At 42.7% G+C, this 22747-nt stretch overlaps 1 protein-coding gene across 10 annotated transcripts in view; it reads left to right on the forward strand.

Moving 5' to 3' along the window:
- Nucleotides 1-2405: 2405 nt before the first annotated feature.
- Nucleotides 2406-22747, forward strand: part of NPRL3 (NPR3 like, GATOR1 complex subunit) — a 43571-nt gene continuing 23229 nt past the window's right edge. The window contains exons 1-7 of one of the 10 annotated variants that reach the window (XM_057406562.1): nucleotides 2406-2534; nucleotides 3662-3731; nucleotides 9113-9151; nucleotides 12707-12836; nucleotides 15499-15573; nucleotides 18594-18747; nucleotides 19588-19669. In XM_057406562.1, coding sequence (XP_057262545.1) covers nucleotides 12753-12836; nucleotides 15499-15573; nucleotides 18594-18747; nucleotides 19588-19669 — 395 coding nt within the window. In that variant the 5' untranslated portion in view covers nucleotides 2406-2534; nucleotides 3662-3731; nucleotides 9113-9151; nucleotides 12707-12752. The other 9 variants (XM_057406564.1, XM_057406559.1, XM_057406558.1 and 6 more) reach the window with 9 other exon arrangements.

A 22747-nucleotide genomic window follows, 5' to 3' on the forward strand; every position in this document is an offset into this window, starting at 1 on the left:
CTTTGAAAATAAAGATGCTGTTAATTATACATTTATTCAATGTTTCTATCTCTTCTCCAAAGTGCTGCCTCTTACACTGCCTGCTGCATGGCTGTGTTCCAAGTTCTCCTCAGTGAGAATGCTTTTAATCAGAGGTTACTCAGTCAACACACGAGTGAAGTGACTGTGGCCCATATATACCCAGGGATAAGGCAGACTATCAGGACTCCTTCCTACTTCGCTGCCCACTGTTTAACCTGAATATTGATCTTCCGTGGCTGCAGGATTACGGTTTATGCAGGCACAATGACTGGAGTGGAGGGTTCACTGTCACTGAAATCTTTATGAATTCTGGGAGATACTCTTGCACTGTCACAAAAGACAGAGAAGACAAAGGATGACAGTGGTTTGCTAGAAGGAGATCATTGCTTGCCCAGGATCAGGGCTGCACTGGGAACAATTGCAGGAACTCCTTAGGAATGTGCCTGGTGGAAGAAGCGTGACCCTCAGCCATGTCCCACAATGTGACATGGAGAGTGACCATCTCTATCCTTGCATGGACCTCAGCCAAGCTCCTCCATCCCAGTGCTCCAGCTGCCCTCAGGATAGTAAGACATGGCAGACCTGGCCTCAGCAATGCAAGGAGCTGGACAACATAGGTGCTGGTGTTCCTCTGTCACAGGATCGACACTGAAGCTCTGTCCTCTGGGAAATCTCACCAGATCTGCCTTCCTTTCTTGCTGCTGCTCAGAGTTATGATTCACAGACCCATAGCACAATGTCCACCCTTGGGTAGATGATAAATCTTTGTCATGAAGCTGTGAAATGTCACCAAAGGTGACTTTTAGTATTAACATAGGTCTGTTTTAATCATGTCCCAAAAGCAGGCTGCTAGAGTTTCTCATTTTAAATGGCAGAAATGAGCAACAGGACTGTTTGCTCCTTATGAAATTAGGATTATAATTTCCATCAGCCCTGACTGTAAATCCAGCAAGCAATTGAATGGCACCACCGTGAGGTCAGGGATAACTTTCCACACGGGTCTGTATTCTCCCTGGGCACTGTCTCCCTCATATGGGGAAATCCTGTGGATAAGCTGGCACATAGATTTGCTCTAATTCTGATAAATTTGGGGCACATTAAGTTTTGGAAATCTTAAAAGTGGAATCTAAATCCTTGCTTTGTTCTTTAATTTCCTGACAGTGTTCAGAGAACTTGCAACTTTGTTTTAACTTAACTATGGCTTCCAACAGCTGGAAAGACAATTATGTCTGTAATTGATTAAGAAAGTAAAATTATGCTTCAAAACAGACACTCTGGGGACTTTTAATGTAGCTGCTGAGTACTGGTGCATGAGGAATGCTCCACTGTGATAATACGACTGCTCTTTAATCTCCCTTACACCATTCTCTCCCCTCTGTGACATCTTCTCTTGCTTCAATGGTTATCGCTGGCCTTGCAGAGAATGGCCCTGCAGATTACACCTGTGCTGCGTGTGCTCATCTGCCTCTTCAGCCACCACCTCTGTGCAGCGTCCCTGGGGGGAACCGCAGAGCAAAATCCAGAGTGGGGATATCTCAGAGTGTTCAAATGTCTAAATAATGCAAGCAAGTACAGAAGAATTTGTGAGCAAAACCCAGGACATCTTCTCTGTAATTTGCGATGATTTCTGATCTCGATTAAAGACAAAGTAAGACAAAGGTACCAAGACAGCTGCCAGGGGAAGTAACGTTACCTTTACTAATCTAGAGCCAGGAGTAAATTATTAGGGACCACAAGGTATTAGTGCTGTAAAGTGCCCTGAGATCAGCAATGAACGTGAGAAACAAGATGAAGTGAGCCTTTCCATGAGCGTGGGGGTCCAAGATTCAGACTGGCATCCTGCCTCCTGTGGGCACCCAGTAATGACTGAGTTGCTAGGGAGGGACAAGCTCACGCTGCTGTTTGCCAACGACTTCAGTAAAACTCTGGAGATGTCAGAAGTCTGAGATGGCTGAAAGGCCACAAATGACCCATGGAGGCCAATGGCAATGAGCAGCCCCCAGCAGCGCCTGCGTGACAGCTCCGGGGCTAGCGCTGTGGCTGCAGGTCCATCATGCTGAACTGGGGGCGCTGGGACATGCTGGGGGCACTGGGCTGATCTGCCCATAGCCACGTGAAGCACTGGAATAAACTGGAAATGCGTGGAACAGGGAGCGGTGTCCATGGAAGTACGAGTCTGAATGGGGGACATTGGGTTGAAAAACGGCAGCGCTGGGCAGAGCGTGTGTGAGGTGCTGGGCTGATCTGGGCGCACTGGGCTGTACTGGGGACGGGGCTGTGGGGCGCTGGATTGATCGAGGTTGTGAGACGCCAGAGCTCAGCCCGCAGCCGGGAAGCTCCATTCCTCCGTCCCCGCTCCGCCCGCCGGCAGCCGCTCGCCTTGTCCGGGCGCTGGTGGCAGCGGAAGCGGAAGCCAGCGGCACCGGGCGGCCTTCCTGCGTGCCGGGCCGGGCCGTACAGTACCGCGGTGCGCCGGCATGGGTGAGAGCACCAGCCCCATCAGCGTTATCCTGGTGAGCTCGGGCAGCCGCGGCAACAAGCTGCTCTTCCGCTTCCCCTTCCAGCGCGGCGCCGAGCACCCCGCCGCACAGGCCAGTAAGTGCGCTATTCCGGGGGGACAGCTCGACCCGGGGAGTGCGGGAGCCTCCGCCGGGGGCCCGCTGCAGCCCGTGGGGGCCAGCAACCCCCCGCAGCACTACGGGGCTGGTAAACCTCACAGCCCGCACGCAGTCCCACACACACCTTTCACACACCCCTCACAGCCTCCACACACCCCTCTCACCCCACACACACCCTAAGTACTCTCCACACACCCCTCGCACTCCCCTCACAAGCACCCTGCCTCACACCCCCATGCCTCATACCCCCCAGGTGCCCTGGCACCCCCACAAGCACACACCTCACACCACACTTTAACTGAACCACATTAGTGCTGGGTGTTATGGAACCAGTGCTTGGTGGTGGTTTTCCTGGATGAGCAGGAGCTGTAAGGGAAGGTGGAGGCAGGGGCAGAAGTGAGGCTCTTGGTGTGTGGCCTAAAGGTGTGGAAGTGATGAGGCTCTTTGACTCGAGTCGCTTGCTAACACATATATCATGAGAGGTTTGGCACCCCTCTAGGTTGTGAGTCCATTTCTACCAGGAGAGAATTGTCCTTAAACCATTACTTGTTTTTATAGGTAAAATCGGACATGATGTCTTTCTCTTTTAGCTGGCTGCTTCCCTCCCACCCCACTTCTGCTTTTTGTTGGTAAAGGGTTTTGATACCTGACACTGCAGGAGGGGCTTCTGGAGCATTAGGGCCGTGAAACCTGAGCAATAAAGAAGGAAGTGCATCAGGCAAAATTCTGTTTTCCACTCTGTCTAAAACTGCAAAGGGTTACCTGGCACTTGAGAGAAAAGTTGTTTCTGTGAATGTTACATTTTCTACTCTTTCCCCTATTTTTTTTTACTGTGTTTCTGAATGAGAACAGAAAAAACAAGATCAGGTATTTCAACCTAAAAATGAAGAGGCTTTCTGGTTTTAATACTACTTTTTTTAGATCTGCCTTTTGATAGTTTTTAAAGGGCACAGATGAGTATTTTCTTGACACACACTTTAAGGAAATTGTTCCCAGAAAAGGTTGTCTGTTCTTTGCTTCAGATAAACCGAGGAGTCGATACGCTGTGAATGGCTCTGGTGACACCACAGAAGATCCCGATGGGGACTCCAGGTAGGGGAAGCATTTCTCCTTGCTCAAGATTTTGAAACAGAAGAGAGATGGCCCCTGGCTCTGTTGCTTCTTGATTCAGTAGGCAAATTTTCTCAGACTGTATAGACGACGGCCTGCCAGAAAATGCTTTAATGCAAAGTTATGAGTAAATGAGTGCTTAGTAAGGAGGAATGTCTCATGAGGAAGCGCTACTGAATCTGTTGTTTTCTGGGAAAGGTATAGATCAGGTATTTCATGCCCACTAGAAAGGCAGTGTTACTTTTTCAAAACCAGGAGTATTAATCCTTTGGCAAAATTCCACTTTTCTTTACCTGCATACCTCTTTACTGGATGTATTATTCAGTTGCCTCAAATTCCTCCCTAGCTCATGTAGTTGTCATATGCAGTTGCTGTGCACTAATGAATAACTAATTTTGTTTCCCCAGATATAGCTGCCTTTGTGTCTGTGGAGTGAAATAGTAGCTTAAAAGAAAAGTGAGACTTAAAGGGTTTTTCCGTTACAGGAAATCAGTGGGTAACAAACGCATGGAAAATAGGCAGTGTCCAGCATGCATGTACATACAAATGGACTCTGTAATTAGTTTTTGTAGAAAATTTGAGATCTGCTGCATGGTTCTAAATTTGTCACTATTGGATATGACACAAATCTGGGAAATAAAAAGGTTTTTTTTTGACTGTTGGCCCATAATTCAGTTGCAGATTTTTTTTTGTGTGTGTGTGATATAAGTTTACATCCCCAATATTAATAAAATGGACCAGTTCCTCTATTCTCTCATAGAATAGTGAAAAAGGAGTATTCATCACTTGTGTCCTCCTCAAGAAATTTAGATTCCAACCTCACAACATGTAGGCGTGTTTTTAACTCTATGACTGAGAATGGCTTACCTGAAATTAAAACCACCCGTGACAGTAAACTTCATCAATTCATATGTTTTTCCAGGACTGAGATATTACGAAAAAGCATTTTGCTTGAGGTAGTAACCTCTATCTCTTGCCTCTTCTGGCATCTTTGAAACCTTCAGATACTGCCTTCTGTTGTGTCTCTGGTGAGTGCAGTTTGGTACAGCGCACAACTCCAGTGGGAGCAAGCGCTGGTTTTTAAGTTTGAGAATTGGTGAATGGCATTGTGCTATGTGCTATGGACAGCAGCTAGTGTGCACATTAGGAGGACTCAGTGCAGTGCTGGTTATCTCAGGGATTTTGTTGGTTGCTGTTCAGAACCCTGGTTCTAGTATTTCCCTACGTGTAGATTAAGATAGTGTTGGAACAGGACCAGCTTCTGTCTAATACTGATTCTTGTTGCCTCTGCCATTTCTGCAGGTTGGAAGAAGCTCTTAATATGGAGTTATGATGGCGGAATGTTGCCTGTGGTGCTGAATTAGTGTGATGCAATATGTGGCTGCTGTAGTGATTTAAGAAAAGCTTTTATGATTTCAAATTATGGTTAGATGAGAAAACTGCTAGTGTTTTTCTGAAACTGGTTTTAAGTAGGTTGAATGTGCTGGCATATAACCCACATTAAGAAAAGGTTTAGATTATTTCATTGTAGTGGTGTCCAGAACTCTGGACTTGAAAGTTAGTGTTTAATCTCCTGGTCAGGTATTTGTTAAGCTTTTAGTGTGTAAAAGGGATCTCTCAACTGAGCTCACTAAACACAAGTATTACAGTTCTGAAGTGCTGAATGAAACATATTAAGACAGAAATCCCCTCTGCAGTGATGGTGTTCGGAAAACAGAAGTTGTCACTTGCACAGTTTTGTATATAGCAATACATACAAATTCATGCTTACTAAGGTCGGTGTTTATAAGCCTCACATCTTCTTAGATGAAATTGAGCTGTTTGCCAACACCAGTAGGAAGCACCTTAAATTATCTCCCATGGATCCGTCTATAGCTGCCATGCAGATGAAGGGGGAGTAGAAGAAAAGGAGCATTTATGTTGCTCTGAAAATGCTGGTTCTGTTAGAGGCCAGATACTGAGGTCCAGCACACTGCTTGTGCTGCTTACATGGCTGGGCATCTGCATTCAAAACTTCGAACTGTGTTTCTTTATTGAAAAGCTTTTTCCCAGTATCAGTGTAATCAGTGTTGTAAGTACACTGCATCCCATACAACTGATGTAGCAGTTAAATGTATCCTTCTCTTCAGTGACAGCAGCTTGTGGAAGAAACCACTGATGCTGTTTATATGCTGGTGCTGTTAATTTATATTAGACAAGAGGAGGTTTGTTGGCAGAGTTAATATCCTTCCCTGGACTTTTGTGCTGGAAGAAGGGCCTGTGTACCTAAAACTTCTGTTTGTACCTTAAGTGTACCTAATTCTGATTGTAGCCTAAAACTTCTGGTTTAGGTACACAGGCTCTTCTTCCAGCACAACGCAAAAAGGGATTTTCGGAAGTGTGTACAACAGATTGCTCAGACTTTTGATTTGTATCAGACTGGTTTAGGAGTAACAGAAGTTGGTACCTTGCAGCAGAAGAGATTTTAAAGGGAGAGTGGAGGCAGAAAAGTGCAGATGTCTTGGAGATGGTGCAATGCATGTGATTTGTAAACTAGGAACAGAAGGAGTTCACTTTTCATGTGCTGTGAAACCAGTATTGTCATTGAGCCCATGTTTTTTTTTTTCCCTCACCAGTGTTCTGAATTTTCACTCCTGGGCTCCTGGTCAGAATGTGTTCTGTGGTTTCCTATTGAGACCAGGAATAGTGACTGGAGAGCCATTCCCCTGGTGGCAGTTGTGTCTCTGTAAGTTTGTTCTTCCACAGTGCAGTGGTGCAGTGGTTCTCTTCCTGAAGCACTCGGTTCAGTATGAACTGAAAGATTTCACCAGCATGAAGTCCAGTCTGTTTTCTGGTGGTGGTGATTTTTCTGATTGGAGTTGCTCTTGATGAAAGTAATTTATCAAATGGTTTCATATTATTTCCGGAAGGCTTCTTTAAGGAAGAGGTGGCAAAAAGATTCCTTTTAATCACTGCATCACAGTAGCATCTATGGATGGTTTTGGTGGCACAAATTGAGGCTTTGGAGCGGGCAGACTTCTAGGTGGGGTTGATGGTGTATGGCAAGTTTGATAATGTTGAGGGGTTGGGTTTTTGCTGTGTTCTCATGTTCCGTTGAAAAGGTTGATTCAGATTTACCTTATTGCTGCAATAGTTTTTACGAGGGATGGATTCATCCTTTTTTATACTGGATGGCTGTCTTTAATTTACTAGCAATTTAGCACTGATTGTAGCCTAAAAATAAGGTTCACTGTGGCTTTTTCCGTATGCTATTGGAACCCAGATTGATTATTTTTGAGCTGCCCTTTCCTGGAGCTGTTGAGGTGTATGTATTCCTTTATGGCCTCAGAAAGAACAAAATTAGATTAGTTTGGGTGCCTTAACTCCATTTTGGTATAGCATAATGATACGCATAATTGGATTTCTTCTAGTCTTTAGACCCAAATTTCCTGGTCATTGTTAAGCTTTTTGGTTTTTATAGACAGCTGCAGCCTATTCATGACAGTCCTACCTCTAGGTTACCAGTGTGTTTTTGCTTGTATTAATTTCTACTTAATGGAGCTGTGAGTTTGAGTCATCAGAATACAGATTTTTCTTCCTTTAAAAGGAAGTCAAGCAGCAGAAGTGGTTGAGGTGTGTTGATGGTGGCTGTGCAACAAAAAGGTATTCAGAAGAATCTGTCACTGTCAAAACAAATTTCCTGTCAGTTGTCTCTGTTGGCTTCTTCTCAGCCTTTAATCATTAGCTGTCTTCAGAAACATCTTTCAGTTTTTGAGCGCTTTACCAGTAATACATAGCCCTCACAGTTCATGGAGAGGACTGCCCATGTCTCTTTCCTCCTCCCAAAAATACATGAGGCAAATACCCTTTAGAAGCCATAAGGTAATGCTTGGTTGAATTGGTTTGAAATGGGTTTTGTAGTTTTTCTGAAAATGGTATAGTCAGCAAGCAAAAATTCTAATGAGGATGCACGTATAGCAACATATGTTAGACCAGACTTGGCATTTTTTAGTAGCCTAACAGACTAACCAAAAGAGGTTTAGCAAGTGCGTCAGCACTGATGTCATTAATTGGCCAAACGCTTCTGTTATAACAAACCCCAAGTTACTGACAAACAAGGAATTGAATGTCCCTTTCTAACAAACAGTAGCTCTCCTGTGATAACATTTCTGTATCCTCTGTCCCTCTTTCACTGGACTCCAGCGTTCTTCCTTGTATGTGTTCTGAAAGGCTTCCTTTCTGTAAGCCTGTGCTTTTCCATTCGTCCATCCATGCCTTTAAACACCCTTCCTGTAATATCACTCTCTTTGTATAGTTTGTCATTTAGGATTGCTCTAGGTTCCCTTTTCAACATGACCAGTAGAAATATGCTGTCTTTTGGATTAAATAATTGTTAAGGTTTTCATTTTGCATCCTCTTTCTAATGTGGACAGTATAAAGCTTTTATCAGATTAATTTTTTAGTATATTTGGGAAATTTATTTCAGGAAACAAGTCCTGTTTTTCCTTGGTGTTTGAGGAAAAAAAAAAAGGGTTTGACTTAAAATGAAAATAAGTGTTTGTTTCTCTGATACAAAAGTGAGTACAGCTGTTAACAGAGCCTTGCTCTGTATGCCTGTTGTAAAGAGCCTTTTTGGATTGTTTGCCTTGAAAACTTTTTCAGCCTACTCTTCCTAAGTTTCTGCTTATTGCCTGGGACACTTCCTTTTAATCACTGGATTAAAGGGGACAGGCAGAGAGTTGGAGAATGATTTCATGCTTGTGAGTCTGGCCAGGCTTGTACCTGTTGTTTAGATCCCTGGGAGAATAAGCAGTGGCTCTGTGTGCAAGGCCCATTGTAGAATCCTGGCTGTGCATGCAACAATAAATGTTTGGCATCCTCTTTTTCTGGGTCTTGTGGGTATGGGAAAAGCTATGGGTCATTTGGGGCTGCACAGGATGTTCCTTTAGTGAGAAAGCCAGAAACAGCCTAGAAAAGAAACTGAAGTTTAGAATCTGCTCTAAATCAGACCGTAACCTCTTCTATTTTTTATTAAGGTAAGCATGAAATAAAATATATCATGTAAATACAGCTCCATAAATGCAGTGTATTGTAGGATCACATTACAGCAGCCAGTGTTAGTGAGAAGATGAAAATGCCTTGGCCTGTTTCTCCATGTTGTCAATCTAAGCCTGCAGTATGTCCCTGGAATTCACCTACCGTTAACTTTTGACTCTGCAATAGTTGTATTTCCTTTACAGGAGTTTCAGGAGTTTAACCCTTAATACTTCATCTTAGTTTTTAATATTATCTCTTTTTTTTTCTTTTTGTATTTTATGTACTTGCCTCGTTTATTTGCTTTTGTTGTATTTTGTTTTGTGTTTATGGCCATGTTCCCATTTCAGAGACCAATGTCCTCTAACTGATGAGCAATTGGTTTCGGGGTAAGACCAAACGTTCTAAACAATCACCTTTGTCTAGAATGGCTTTCTTTTCTCACCATCCTTGTAATTGTGCTTTGTTTCTGGTTTCTGTTTTACACCAAATGATGAGATAATTACATGCTAAATCACAATGTCTGTAGAAAATGTACTGCTAAAGGTTTATGCCAGGGTAATTACAAAGGGCCTACTAACATTTCTGTGCTTCCTGTAGGGTATTCAGAATAGGTGTGGTACTGTCCCTTCTGTGAACTGAGAAAGGTTGTGATCTTATGAGAATGCAACAAGTATAGCCTTGGCATTGTAGTTGTTCCAACAAGGAGCCCTAAAATAAATTGCTGTCTGATGACCAATGACTTAAAAGTACAGATCAGTGAGTAAACTATTTAATCACAGTAATGACAGAGAACTCTTCAGAGACCTGGTTTTGAGCAGCCATGCTGGTTGGTTGTTCTTGGTGCCCTACTATGTTTAACTGGATGATTGCACTGTACCCCCTTTTTGGATGTGTGGAGGAAAAAGCACTTATCTCTACCCAGCACCCCGGAAGTATTAAACAGCATCTCTAGTCCCTGCTTAACCTGAAGATGCTCACCTACATACTCAGCTCCCATTCTAAAGTACTTCAAAGAAGAATTCTTTACAAAACCCTTGCTTTCAGTTCCTGTGGTATATAAAAAGTTATTAGCCATTCTTGGGGGGAAGAAGTGAATTTGTGCTTGAGGTGCTTTTCCCCCTCCTTTTCCATGTGCTAAAGCAATTGTTGTTTCAGCTGGGTTTCCAGAGGAGATACTGGTGACAGTAGTCGATCTGCACTAGTGTGGTTTGTATGGTAGTGCGAGATTGTCTGCTGTTGCTGCTATATTGAGCTCATGAGAGGAGCGGTAGGATATCTGGGGCAAATGAAAGCTTTTGTTTCTTGTGTTTAGTTTCTGCCTGCTGAATTCCTTTTTACGGGAGAGGTTTGCTTCCCTCTGGAAATCACAATCCTCAGAGTAGTCTCATAGAAGGAGAAGGGACTGTTACTACCCAACTGTGAAACCTAATCTGCTTCTAACAAACTCTTGGGCTCTGATAAGTCAGTATTTTTAGGTTATCTAATATACCCCAGAGATTAGAAAATCAGTATTAAAATATTTAAAGTAAAAGTGTCCTTTTCTAAGATGATTAATTGAAATGATGGGAATAGTGTATCTGTTGTCCCTCAATCTCCCTATCATCCTGAGGCCTAAGAAATGTATAAATTAGGAAGAGCACTGGGGGAGAAAACCCTTAAACCAGAAATCCCCATAAATTTAGGCAAGGAGAATGGGGCTGGAATCCAGGTCACTCTTGGGAGAGTCTGTGGTGGTACCAGGTGTCTGTACCCATCAGGTAGCATCTGTGTAACCCATCACAGGGTTATCTATCCTAAGTATGTTGTCTGACTGCAGTTACAGTACTCTCACAGAAAGAGAAGTTTCTGCTAGTGAGAAGATACTGAGGGCTTTACAAAATCTACCTTTTCACCTCTTCCTCCCCACAGAGCCACCTACAAGGTAGGGCAGACAGAAGGTTGTTGATGTCCTGAACTCTCCTTGGGAACTCCTGAACTGTTAATTCAGCATCACATCTATCTGTTAAAAGATATGCTAGTGTAATTTCCTGTAAAAGACAAATCTTAACAGTGCTGAAAGTCATTCTGATGATCAGTTTTCCAGCTCCCAAGGTATCCTTTGCCAAGGCTGGGGAGGGAAGAGTAACTAATTTCTTACCGACAAGCAGACAATTTCTAGTTCACCCTCTTTCTGGTTTCATGCCCTGAAACATATGCTCGTTTTGGATCCATTGCTATTAGTCTTCCTGGCTCTGTGATGAGCCTATTAAGGAACACAGCTGAACAGGGCAGAAAGAGGGGGAAAACTCACTGCTGTCATGGTGACTCTCTTCTCTATTTTGAATATGATCTCCAGATACCATCAGTCCAGGTCCTGTTTGAGACCGCTTTGCTCTTTCTTCATGAAACCCATGTGTTATACAGCCCAGTGCGGTGGCTGAAAAGCGTAGGCTCAGTAATCTCAGGAGTCTCTGGTTAGTCTCCCTGTCTCTCTGCTTGCCCTGAGCTGTGTTTGGAGCAGTGGTCAGGGATTTGAAAGTTTCTACGCAGCTCCTCTTTCCATAGCCAAAGGTAAGCAATGTGCTGTGGTCAAGATGACTTGTTTGTACAAACACTGGGGCTCTGACAGTTTGTAAAGCCCCTGTGTTGTCCTTCATCTTCAGCATATATAGGTCTCATAAAAGAAATGCCCCCTGGGTCGTATGCAGATGGATACACACAGAAGACCTGGCTATGTGCATTTGTCTCAATTTCTGTAGTACTCCATAACTCAGATGAGCCAGAAAAATGATACATTAATTCCTTTTCTGGGCATCGAGGGCTCACTTGTGGCTGGGAGATAAGGTGAGTGCAGCACACACCCATGCCTGCCCTTTTCTCTGAGTGATACTATGTTATCTGGGATACCTGCCTGGTTTATGGGGATGGTCTGACAGAGACACGTCTCAGAATGTAAATAAAGAAAATCAAATAAACATTTTTATTCCTAAAAAATTGGTCTCATCAGAAACTGGTTTGAAATCAGATGAGGAAAGAACTTGCTAATATCAAACCTTGCAGTGCTCCTATTCTGCAAGTTTCCTCCAGCAGCTAGCTGAGGTCCTCCTCCCTGTGGATTTGAGCTCCACCATGTCGGAGGCACCCTAAATAAAACAAGTGTTTGTAGAGACCAGGCCAGTGTTGCAAGGCCGTCAGAAAGAGCAGTTGCAGAATTCCTCCCTTGTCACACTGGATTCTTACTTGTTTTGCAGCAGTAGCTGTCTTTTACAGGGCAGACTCCTGTACTTGCATTCCTGTCTTGTAGCTGCTTTCTTTCTCACCACCAGTCCAGAGCAATCCAGTAACACCATGGCTGGTGCTGAGAAGGGCCTGCCCTGTCATGAATTTGTCTCAGTTTGGTTTATCAAATGAGAAAGCCAGGATCAGGCCAGGCAACAGGCTGACCACAGGCTGGGATCTGTTGCACTGACGAGCTTAGGGAAAGGAAGTTCAAGTGTTGATTATATGTTTCTTCGAATTGAATCAGCTTTTTCTTGCATTCCCCTTTGCCGTAGTGGGTGGCTTGAAGATCTCTGTGCTTGAGTGACAGGCTGTGTCAATATGTAGTTGCTTAGTAAGTTCATTAACCTGTAGCTAAATCCAGGCAATGGCTAACTCAAGCTGGTTTTGTATTTAAGCGAACTACATCTAATCTTTCCAATGTATTTTGCTCAGCATGTAATTAAATAAGCATGACCCTGCAGCCTTTGTCGTGAATGCTTCCTGTTTCGTAATTGTGATGATCTGAGAGATGTAATTAAGGGGTTCTTAATTTTACATAATTGGTGGTGCTCCAGGTACAACAATTAAACACAACTTTCAATACTTCAGAACCTCATGAGTTAAATATATCTCTATTTGGAGGAATATTCTGCAGGTATGCTTTTTGAAAATTGTAATAACTTCTGTTTCTGCTCTTCAAGGTTTTCGGATGTCATTCTGGCAACAATTTTGGCTACCAAGTCAGATATGTGTGGCAAAAAGTTTGAACTGAAGATTGATAATGTTCGCTTTGTTGGCCATCCCACATTGCTTCAGCATGCCCTGGGGCAGGTATGGTACGAGGTCCACTCTGGGGACCTGCATTCTTTACAAACTGCATGGCTTAGGAAACAGAATTCAGAATGTGTGTGTTGGGTTTTGATCCTGTTTTTACTTCCTGATGCGCAAAGCTGTCTTCTACTTCCAGATAAATACGGTGAGTGGCAAACTGAGGGAGCTGTGTCAGTGATTCGCAGAGGCCCCTTTCTGGTTGCTCTAGTGTGGGTAAAGAGAAGTAACACTAAGCAGTCCAGCTCAAAAAGCTGTTTCTCATTATATTAGTTATTGCAAGTTAGCTTTTTAGCACCTCTAATTAGTATGGCAGTTGAAAAAACCCAAAACCTTCACAAAGTCTAGAAGCCTCATTAGCCTTGTTTGGCTTTTAACTCTTACTGGTGCTGAAGGTCATTCACAAGGCTTGCTTAGAACAGGCAGGAAGTTGAAAGAGGTCGAAAATCTTCTTGTGGACAAAGTCACAAGATGGACTGTAAGAATGAAGTGGGCTTTGGTAATTTCTGAATTTTAACTCTGATTTCTCTTGCACTGAAATGCTTTGGTCTCATTTTTCATCACATTTACTAAGTCACTCATTTTTTCAGGAAAAAAAATCTGCTTGCCGATTTTATCGTTCTCTCTATAATTAGAGATGGAAACAGATTGTTAGCATCTGCTGCTTGATATTTGGACCAGACTACTTTAATCCAAGTGAGGAGCTGGCTCCAAGCATCAAAAGATGCTCGTGTTCCACTTTTGAAACTCAGTCTAGGGTCTACCAGAAATGTGATGTAGGGTCACCAAGACTCAGTCCTCAAATGTTTAAGCTGTGTTGGAAGAGAGAATTCAGGCGTCCCCAAGCTGTGCAACTACATCAACACCCCCAGTCAAGGCAAGTGATGAACCAGGCGTAGGGTTCATATGGGTCCCCCAGCCAGGAGCAAAAAGGAAACAGGACCAGAGAAAGAGCTGGAGGACAAGACTGCAATGTTCTTAACCAGAGGTCCATCCAGGAGACAAGCTACCTATGACAATGTAGGTTGAAGGCCCATCCTTGAAGGAAGTTATAAAGTGCTTTAAAGACTTTGCTTCTCCTTGTAGGATCTTTTTGGGTGTGTCTTATCACCCCAGTAGGCACACCAGAAGTTTCTAGTGTCTAGAAACTTCTAGACGTGGCAGCCATCTCTGCTAGTTCCTTTGAGTCTAAATCTGGGACCCTTTTGCAGTTAGGAGGAAGCTAGATGGAGCTCCTTTCCCATAAACCAAAGGCAGTGGCTGGGGAGACCTGACAATCTCTGGTTTGGGTTTCTGCAGGTTTCTTACTATAGTAAATTAATCCATAGGACAGCTCAGAAAATTCTTACTCAGATGAGATTAAGGAGTTACAAGAACACAAGTAGTTAATCCTGTGTGCCAGACTGCCTTTTATGTAGGAATATTCAGAATTCTTCAAATTCCTTCAGCATTTTCTCTTCCAGCTTAGTCATTTCTTCTTTTTTTTCTGGACAAGAGGTGATATGAAATCTAGCCTGCATTTTAATTGATATTAATGGTGCCAGTTTCTTTGATTTTAAGGAGGAAACAGAATCAATCCCTATGTTTGGAAATGCTTTTGAGTCTCTATTAAAGTTCACGAGACATCCTGGAACCCGTAAATCCAGACAAATAAACACAGTAAATTGGCTTTACCACCCTCCTGTCATGGCCTTTTTGATAGGACTTCACTTATACTTAAAAAAAACAAAATTTTGTTGCTGCTTTTAGTTTCTCTAATTTTTAAGACTGCTGAGTGAAAGCACTCAGATTTTGGAGCTTACTGCTGAGCAGTTTGTTGCTGATGCTTGGGACGTGTCAGGAAGGGTGGATGCAGCTCTGCTTTTGCCAGCATCTCTGCATTTGCTCTGTCTCAGATGCTGCATTAGCTACACATGCTCGTGTTGCGTAGAGACCAAGTATTAGGTTGCCTGGGTTTTTGGCCCCATAGGTTATAGCTGATCTCACGTGGGATTGGATGGGTGTTCAGCAGGGAACTTTGGGGGCGGCAGAAATGTCCTCCAGATTTTGTGCTCCATCTTGTGGTGACACTTGCTCCATTCAGGGTTGTTTGTCTTTATGCAGAACCTCAACTTGCATGTGATGGCTTCCACTGTTCCTTCTCACCAGAAAGTCTGTACCTGAGTTAGGGCTGAAGCTCTCTTCTGCAGAAAGAATAGGGGGGGCTGTAGGATGTGTTTGAAATCCTGCAGGAAGGGAAAAACAAACCTCGTATTTTAGTACTGCACTTCTAGCGTGTATTTTTTGGTCTAATAAAAGCAACAGTTTGTAACATGACTCAATCCAAATGGGGAATTGAAATGTAGGGTCCCTAAAGATGATAAAATGCAATAGTAAAGACACCTATTAAGACTGCTATGTTCTATGGTCATGACCAAAATGCTTTGGTTTAAGTCTTCACAGCTTCTCAAAAAACGCAGTGTCGTAGAGTAACTGTGGCACTTTGATTAAAGAAAAAAAAAATCATAGTTTTATTTTTTACAAGTCAAATTTGATGGTATAATTTGATTTGTCTGCTCTCTTTTCTCAGTAAACTTGCTATTTGACTGAGTTAGGCTTCTTTCCCTCTTTGTTACTGGACCCAGTTGACACTAGCCTGTGGGATTTATTGAAAAATATTTTTCAGGTATCCAAAACTGATCCCTCACCAAAGAGAGAGATGCCCACAATGATTCTCTTCAACGTGGTGTTTGCACTAAGGGTAAGGACTGTCTTCATTCCATCTGACAGCGGGATGTGATTTGGATGTATAAGAGAATGCAGTAGATTCAGGTTCCAGTAATCTTTTGTAAAACGTTTCATTGGATTTTGGATTTGAATTTGAAACAATGGACCTAAACAATGTAGAATATGGCAGTGACAAGTTGGAAAGTTTTCAGGCCAATGGAAAACAAGTACTCTTCTGGACATTTTCTGAGTGTTTGTTTTTATATATCCAGAATGTAAAGATATGCAAAAAAAACCACTTTGCAAAACAGAGATGAACGCAGTTGCAAGTTCTGCATGTATCTTGTCTTCCATTATTAGTGAGCTGGTAATTTGCTGTTACTTTCTAGGCCCTGCAATTAAGGTTTGACCAGCAGAGCTGTGGGAGAAGGCAGCCTGGGTCTGACTGTCCTGTGTCAGATGCCACACTCTGTACCTGACTGTTCTGCTCCTTCCCAGGACCAAATCCATACAGCTGCACCTTCCTGAGGCCTTGTGACTCCATGCAGCTCGGACGTTGGCGATCAGCTGTGCTCCAGAAGCAGAGGCAGCAGGCAGTGTGGAGAGTGGCTCATGCTTGGCCAAACTTAAGTCAGGTCCCCACCATGGCCTTGGTCAATCCGAGCTACCTCGAGGCAGAGTCATTCAGAAGCCTAGACTGGCTCAGAACAATGCTGTTTTGAGCCCTTACTCATGCTGTATGTTACAAGCACATGTACCTTTGTTCAGTGCAACAAGATTCTTGTTGCAGTTTTTTTTTCTTTTATAATGAAATAGACAGTATTTGAAACCTACTTCCTCTTAGCAATGAGATGTGGAGTACCAGGGAGCAGCAGCTGTAGCATTCTAAATGAGAAGAAGGTACAAGTACAGAGGAAGTAGGTTATGATGCAAATACATAGGTTTTGATTGGAATTATTTTAGGCCTACTCTACTGACTAGATGTTGGTATCTGTGTTAAGGGATTCTGGCTGTGCTAATTAGGTGGTGTAAAACCTAGAAATTTTGGGATGTTTGAGCATTACTTGATTTTTGAGCTCTGGCTTTCTCTTTCCAGCTTGCAGGTCGCATCTGTGGAGCTATCGTTTTATTTTTGTGGCACGTACACATATGAAGAAACATTTTAAAAATAAAAAGAGGGACTTGAAATAGCTGTCTCTATGGAAATTACTGATTTTTGTTTGACTGGATATAATGTCATGATTTTATATTTGTTTTCTTCCTTTTAGCACTAGTCCTTCTCTTACTGCTGGCTTTTCCATGGCAGCTAACACTGCCATGACCACAGTCTGGGTGGCTTGGGCTCAGCTGAAGAGCAAAATTTCACACAAGACAATTATCCCAGCAGCCAGCCTGAACCAAGCAAGAAATTGTGCGCTGGTTTCTGCTGGGGATCCAGAGTTCTTGTGCTTTGGGACATTCTTAAGTCAGGAAGTCCTGACAGGACTTGCAATGCAGGGGTTGAGTTTAGATTTCACACATTAAGAGACCTTAGCTTCAAGGAATTGTATTGTTTGGTGTACTGGTGAAGCGCCATGCTTTGTTGTAGGTAAGTGTGTATAGATGTACATGTGAACACAAACATGGATGCACATGGAGTCATGTGGAAGTAGAAGTGTTGAAACCAATGCTCTTTTGTTCACAATATTACAAGAGCTTGCTGAAATGCAGTGAAGACTACACCTAGCCCACATTTTTCCACAATCTAATTTCTAGTGGTTTTCCTGGGAAAACTTGCTTTTTTCTCCTTTTGGCACTGTGATGATTCTGATGTGTGTAATGTGGCATTAAATCATTTGCCAAATGAGACATCCTTAGTTCACAGAGAGCAGTCAAGTTTGGGGAAAGTGCTGTGCAAGAAGCAAGTGGAAATTTTTTCCTAGAATGGTGTAGTGCACTGCAGAGGGTGGGTGGAGGCATTCTGAGATAAAGATGAGAGTCCATCTGCAGAGGGCAGACAGAGCAGGCAAAGTCCCAGATGCTGTAATCAGCACCGATCCTGCTGTGTTCAAGCTCCAGGGTTACCAACGTGTCGTGACTCAGCAAGAACAGTGGAATAAAAAAATGATGAGTCATAGTTTGCTAGTTTACATGCCAAGTGATCACTTGCTAGAAGTGTAAATTCCTTTAAATGTCTTAACAAACATTTAAAGCAGCTCCTTAGTCAGACTGGAGCCACCAAGTCATGTCATTCCCTCCACCCCCCCCCCCCCCCCCCCCCCCCCCCCCCCCCGTTAGCTGTACTTATGTGATAGATTTTTCCTGCACTTTCATTCTGAAACATGCAGAAATGCAGTGTTAAATGTAAGCCATATTTGTGAAATGTTTGGGAGTGTAAATCCAAATTCATTCCAGTTTGGGATCAAATTGTTGATCCCCTGTTGGTAATTCTCACATAGTTACTGCCTTGTCAGAATATAAGACAAACATTAGTATAGGAACTTGGAGTGAATGGGCCGTGTTAAAGGCACTGCAGTCCTCACACTGCTGGTGAATTTAACCTAAACATCATGACATTCTGCCTTTTCAAATAGCTTGACACTTTATTTTCTCACTGTGTGAAACCGAGTTCTTTGGTCTCTGCTAGCAGAACTCATTAGGCCCATTAACAACTGGAAGAAATAACCAGATAGGAGTTTCATACTATAGGTACTGTGTTTGTTTGATGCACAGACAAGTGTAGAAATCCCAGAATCTTCTCTTTACTTTTGGACATCTCTTTCTGTTTTGTTGCTGCTAGAGAAAATGCCTTGCTTTTTCCGATTGCCGAAGAGGCTGACTTGGTATCTACTGAAGATAATTATTTTCATATAATCACAGAGTGGTTTGGGTTGGAAAGGACCTTAAAGACCACCTGGTTCTGACCCCCCTACCATAGGCAGGATATCTTCCACTAGTCCAGGTTGCTCAAAGCTCCATCCAGCCTGGCTTTTTGACTGCTTACCCATCAGTGTAGTTTCATATATGTGATTGTGGCTGAATGACTGACCTGTTTCTTTTCTGTGTTGCCTGTAGGCCAATGCAGATCCATCTGTGATAAACTGCTTACATAATCTTTCCCGAAGAATCGCCATAGTCTTGCAGCACGAGGAGCGCCGCTGCCAGTACCTGACCAGGGAGGCCAAGCTGATCTTAGCTATTCAGGATGAAGTGTCTGCCATGTCAGAAAGTACGTGCTGAGCTTAGCTTTGTGCAGGAATGTGTTTGTCCAGGAGCACTTCTTCAGAAAAGTGCTGATTGTGCCTTCTTACTTCTTTTGTGGCTGGGATCAGTATGAACAAGTTTTGGTGCTCTTTAGCATTCTGACAGTTTTTGACTGCATTTTGCCTCATCCAAGATCGCTGTCCCTATGCAGAGATGTCAGCTTTAGAAGCAAAGTAGCTTGTTCACTTCCCTTGCTAGCTCAGTTCAGCGCAGTCAACTGGAGAATGAATGGGCACTGAACCATCCCATTTGGATCTGCCTGTCAGGCTGAGATGGAAGAACTCATATGCAGCCTGCTTCACCCAACCTAGAGCAAATTTCCCATGCTTTAATGCTGTGTGCTGCGTCACCAGGTTTCTTGTGTGAAAACTTTACTCTTACATGTTGTTACCATGGCTAGTAAACAGTTACAGAGCATCTTTATAGCCTGTACTTCAGATCAATTTACTATAATAATATGGAGTATTCAAGGTGAACTCTGACACTGATGCATCATCTTGCTGCAAGCATTAAAAAATAAAACTAACATGCATAAAACCAAAAACATTTAAAATCATCACTTGTCAAATTCACAGTTACATGTGCTTAACTGAGTTGAGGTTTAGGAGAAGCTGGCATTAATTTACTATTATTTTAACATGTAACTTGAGTTATTGCAAAGGTGATTGTAGATAAAACAAGGATGTAGATTGTAGATTAAATGGATTCTGTCCCTGAGGTACTGGTTGATACCTAGTGGGGAAAGAGGACACGCTCTTTCATTTGAAATCAGTTCTTTGCTTTCTTGTTTTGAAACTTTCCACAGCCACAGAAGGGCCACAGTCACCGTTTCATCACATTCTACCCAAGTGCAAACTGGCCAGAGATCTCAAAGAGACATATGACAGGTAAGTGGGAATACTGCTTCTTGTGAAATGTCTTGTTCCTTAGGATATTATCTGCCTCTTCATGCTGTTGACTCACTGGGACTTGGGTTTTAGACCAGGAGGAGCAATGTGAAGTCTAGCTGTAAGGTGAAATGTTTGCAGAATTGTTACTGTAATCATTACCTTGGTTTCCCTTTGGATATGTTTTGGTTCATAAAACTTTTCATAAAAACAACTTTTAAGACTTATTTTCTTCCTTAGCACAGAGGCGCATAATGATAAGTGAATTGTGGCATTGGAAAGTGTCATAATACGAATATCATATCGCTGTAATGCTCTAAACCTGTAGCTAAGAGAAAAATGCTGCATCTAGCACTGATGGCAAGTCAGATACTGCCCTGGCTTCATTTGGTTACACTGTGCATGTCTGGACAGTATATTTGCATTAGGTGGTGGGACTTTCAGCAGAATGAGAACTGTAACATGCTGTTTCTTGACTGGATTAAAAGTTCTGGCAAGGATTTCAAAGGAGTGTGGAGTTAGTGCTGAATTTCAGCAGGAGCTGGCACCAGCCTCCTCCAGCGTACGTCGGCTCTGACAGCTTGTCAGTGCTGACTCCTCATGCAGAGCAAACGCTTCCGTTCACAACATGCGCTTGTTGAAAGACCGTGACAAAGGAGCACAGAACGTTTCAGTGGGGAGGAAGATGATGTGCCCTTTGATTAGGGTGTTTGTCAGGGCTTGGGAGAATTATGCTGGAGTTCCCTGATTGACTGTAGAGCACATTATATGATATTAGACAAACCCTTTACCCTCCCTAGATTGCGGTTCCCTTTGTACAGAGGGTATAATCACAAGGCCCTATAAGGTAAGGCACTGAAAGCCTAAATAAGTTAATGATTGCAACGCACATTATAAAACTTACAGTAAGCTGTGCTTTGTTATGTTCAAGACCTGTGAATTTCAGCTTCTTTGGAAGGCATGTTATATATTTTCTCTTACAATTCACATCAGACCTGTACTGAAGTTTAAAATAAGGCACTTTCTGTGCAGCCTATAATTCTAACATTAATCTTCACCTACTAGTTACTTTTTTTTGTTCCTCTAGGGCTGTGTGTTTGTGCATGATGAGGCAAATCCTGAGCTTGTTTCCGAACATTTTAGTGACACAGTGACATCTTGTGGCATTTAGCTGTGACTGGAGGAACATGGAGTGTGCTAATATGACCCTTCCTTGACATAGACTAACCACAGAGAAACACACGTTGGTGCTGCCCCCAAGATGTAGCAGAAGGCAGTGTCTCCCACATTTAGGCATTGTGAGAGGGAGAGAAGCAGTGCCAGTTAAATTTTGACACTTTTGCATGAAATTGGCGTAAGAAAATGTAAAAAGGTGTTGCTAAAGATATAAAATGGCTGTGCATTTTATTGGAAAGCTGTATTTGAAAAGTAGTTAACAGTGTTGTTGGCTGGCTGGGTAATAAAGTGCTGTTCTGCAGTATTTTTCCATTAATACTGTATGCAAGAGAAATACACTTAATTATACCTGCACTCAGCTCAGTTGAGAGGGGCTGCAGCACCTTGCCAGGCAGGCATGGAATTAAAAGTGGTTTGTTTGGGTTGTTTTTTTTTTAAGATAGAAGAAATGGTCTAGAAATAGGATTTTTTTTTTTTTCCTGCAACTGCAAGATGAAGAATTCCTGTGTGGCAGCAACTCCAGAGTAGTGTCTGTGTGGTCCTCTATGAAATGAGGATTAGTCACAAGTGACACGGAGTTGCAGAAAGAGCAAATAGACAGGAATGCATAGAACAAGACTCTCAACTGTAAGTTAGGAATCAGTCCCATTCAGGATTGTAAAGCCCCTGCTGTAATGAATATTGTATCCACTTCTGGGCACCACATTTCGAGAAGGATTCGAGAGCATGGAGGAGAGTGAATGACCTAAGAGGAAAGATTGAAAGATTTGGTCTGTTTGTTTTAGAGGAGAAAAGGCTGCTGGGAACGGCAAGTCTTCAAATGGATGCAGTGACAATGTGCTGTTTTAAATTTACAGAGATTTCTGGCATAGCCTTTGGCATAAAGGAACAGCATAGTAAAATGGAGAGAGCACTTTGAATTGCAGATGGGAATGCGGCTCTCCATCTGAGATTTGCTCAAGCCAGCATTTCCTATTGTCTGCTGATTTCTGCAATTCCAGTGGAAGGCCTCTTGAATTATCTCCCTTGCTCCAAAGATGCTGTCTAGCCCTTGTTTTCCTGTAGATGGTGCTGAGGTATTTCAGGCAAGACCCAACACATCCCTTAGCAAGTTGGTTTGTACAAAACCACAGCTGTGTGAATCAAAGTGTCCTTTGTGTTTTGAATGAAATGCCTGTAATTTATAAGGCAGGAATCAATAACCAGGTCATCTTGACCATAACACTACTGCTGCTATGCTAATGGAATATTCTTAGATTGACAGTTCAGGAGTAATCAGCATCTAAATCCTGGGACCTTTTTTGACTCTAGTGGAGCAAACTGGAATGTTTCTTTTGTATTAGTTCAGAAAATAGATTTGAGAGTCTTGTTATCATGTCCCCAAACTTCAGCATTGGTATGGAACAAAAAGCACTGGCTTTAGGACCAAGAAAGTCCAGTTGCCAGTAATTCCAGTGCTGACAAATTTACCAGTGTTAAAATGGGTGTCTCTTTTAAGCCAGCCTTCAGTTTAGGGAGTTAAGAGAGCTTTTACCAAGTTTTATCTGCAACTGCAGATAATATATTAGCTTGATACTAGCTAACTGCGTGTCTGTTTTTAGGAAACTTCTCTTTTAGCTTTATAATTGGAATAAAAGTGAAATTATGGGGAGGATTGTTTATTTCTTCCTTATAACATGCAAAGAGCCTTTATACATTTTTAGCTTAGCAGGATTTGAACTGACTGGTAGATCTAGCCTATCTCAGCAGCTCAGGGAGAACTGGAATACTTCTATGAGATTTAGTGAATTATTAGTTGTGATTTGTGTGGCTGTACTGTAAAATGTAAACCAACTACCATTACTTGATCAAAGGATGGTCAGTATCTTCTTTACAAGGAAATGTGAAATCATTTCAAAGCTT

This window comes from Pezoporus wallicus, unplaced genomic scaffold (genome assembly GCF_028554395.1).
Source record: "Pezoporus wallicus isolate ANWC-B61680 ecotype Strahan unplaced genomic scaffold, APGP_CSIRO_Pwel_v1 contig_6155, whole genome shotgun sequence".
In the NCBI taxonomy this organism is placed as follows: Eukaryota; Metazoa; Chordata; class Aves; order Psittaciformes; family Psittacidae; genus Pezoporus; species Pezoporus wallicus.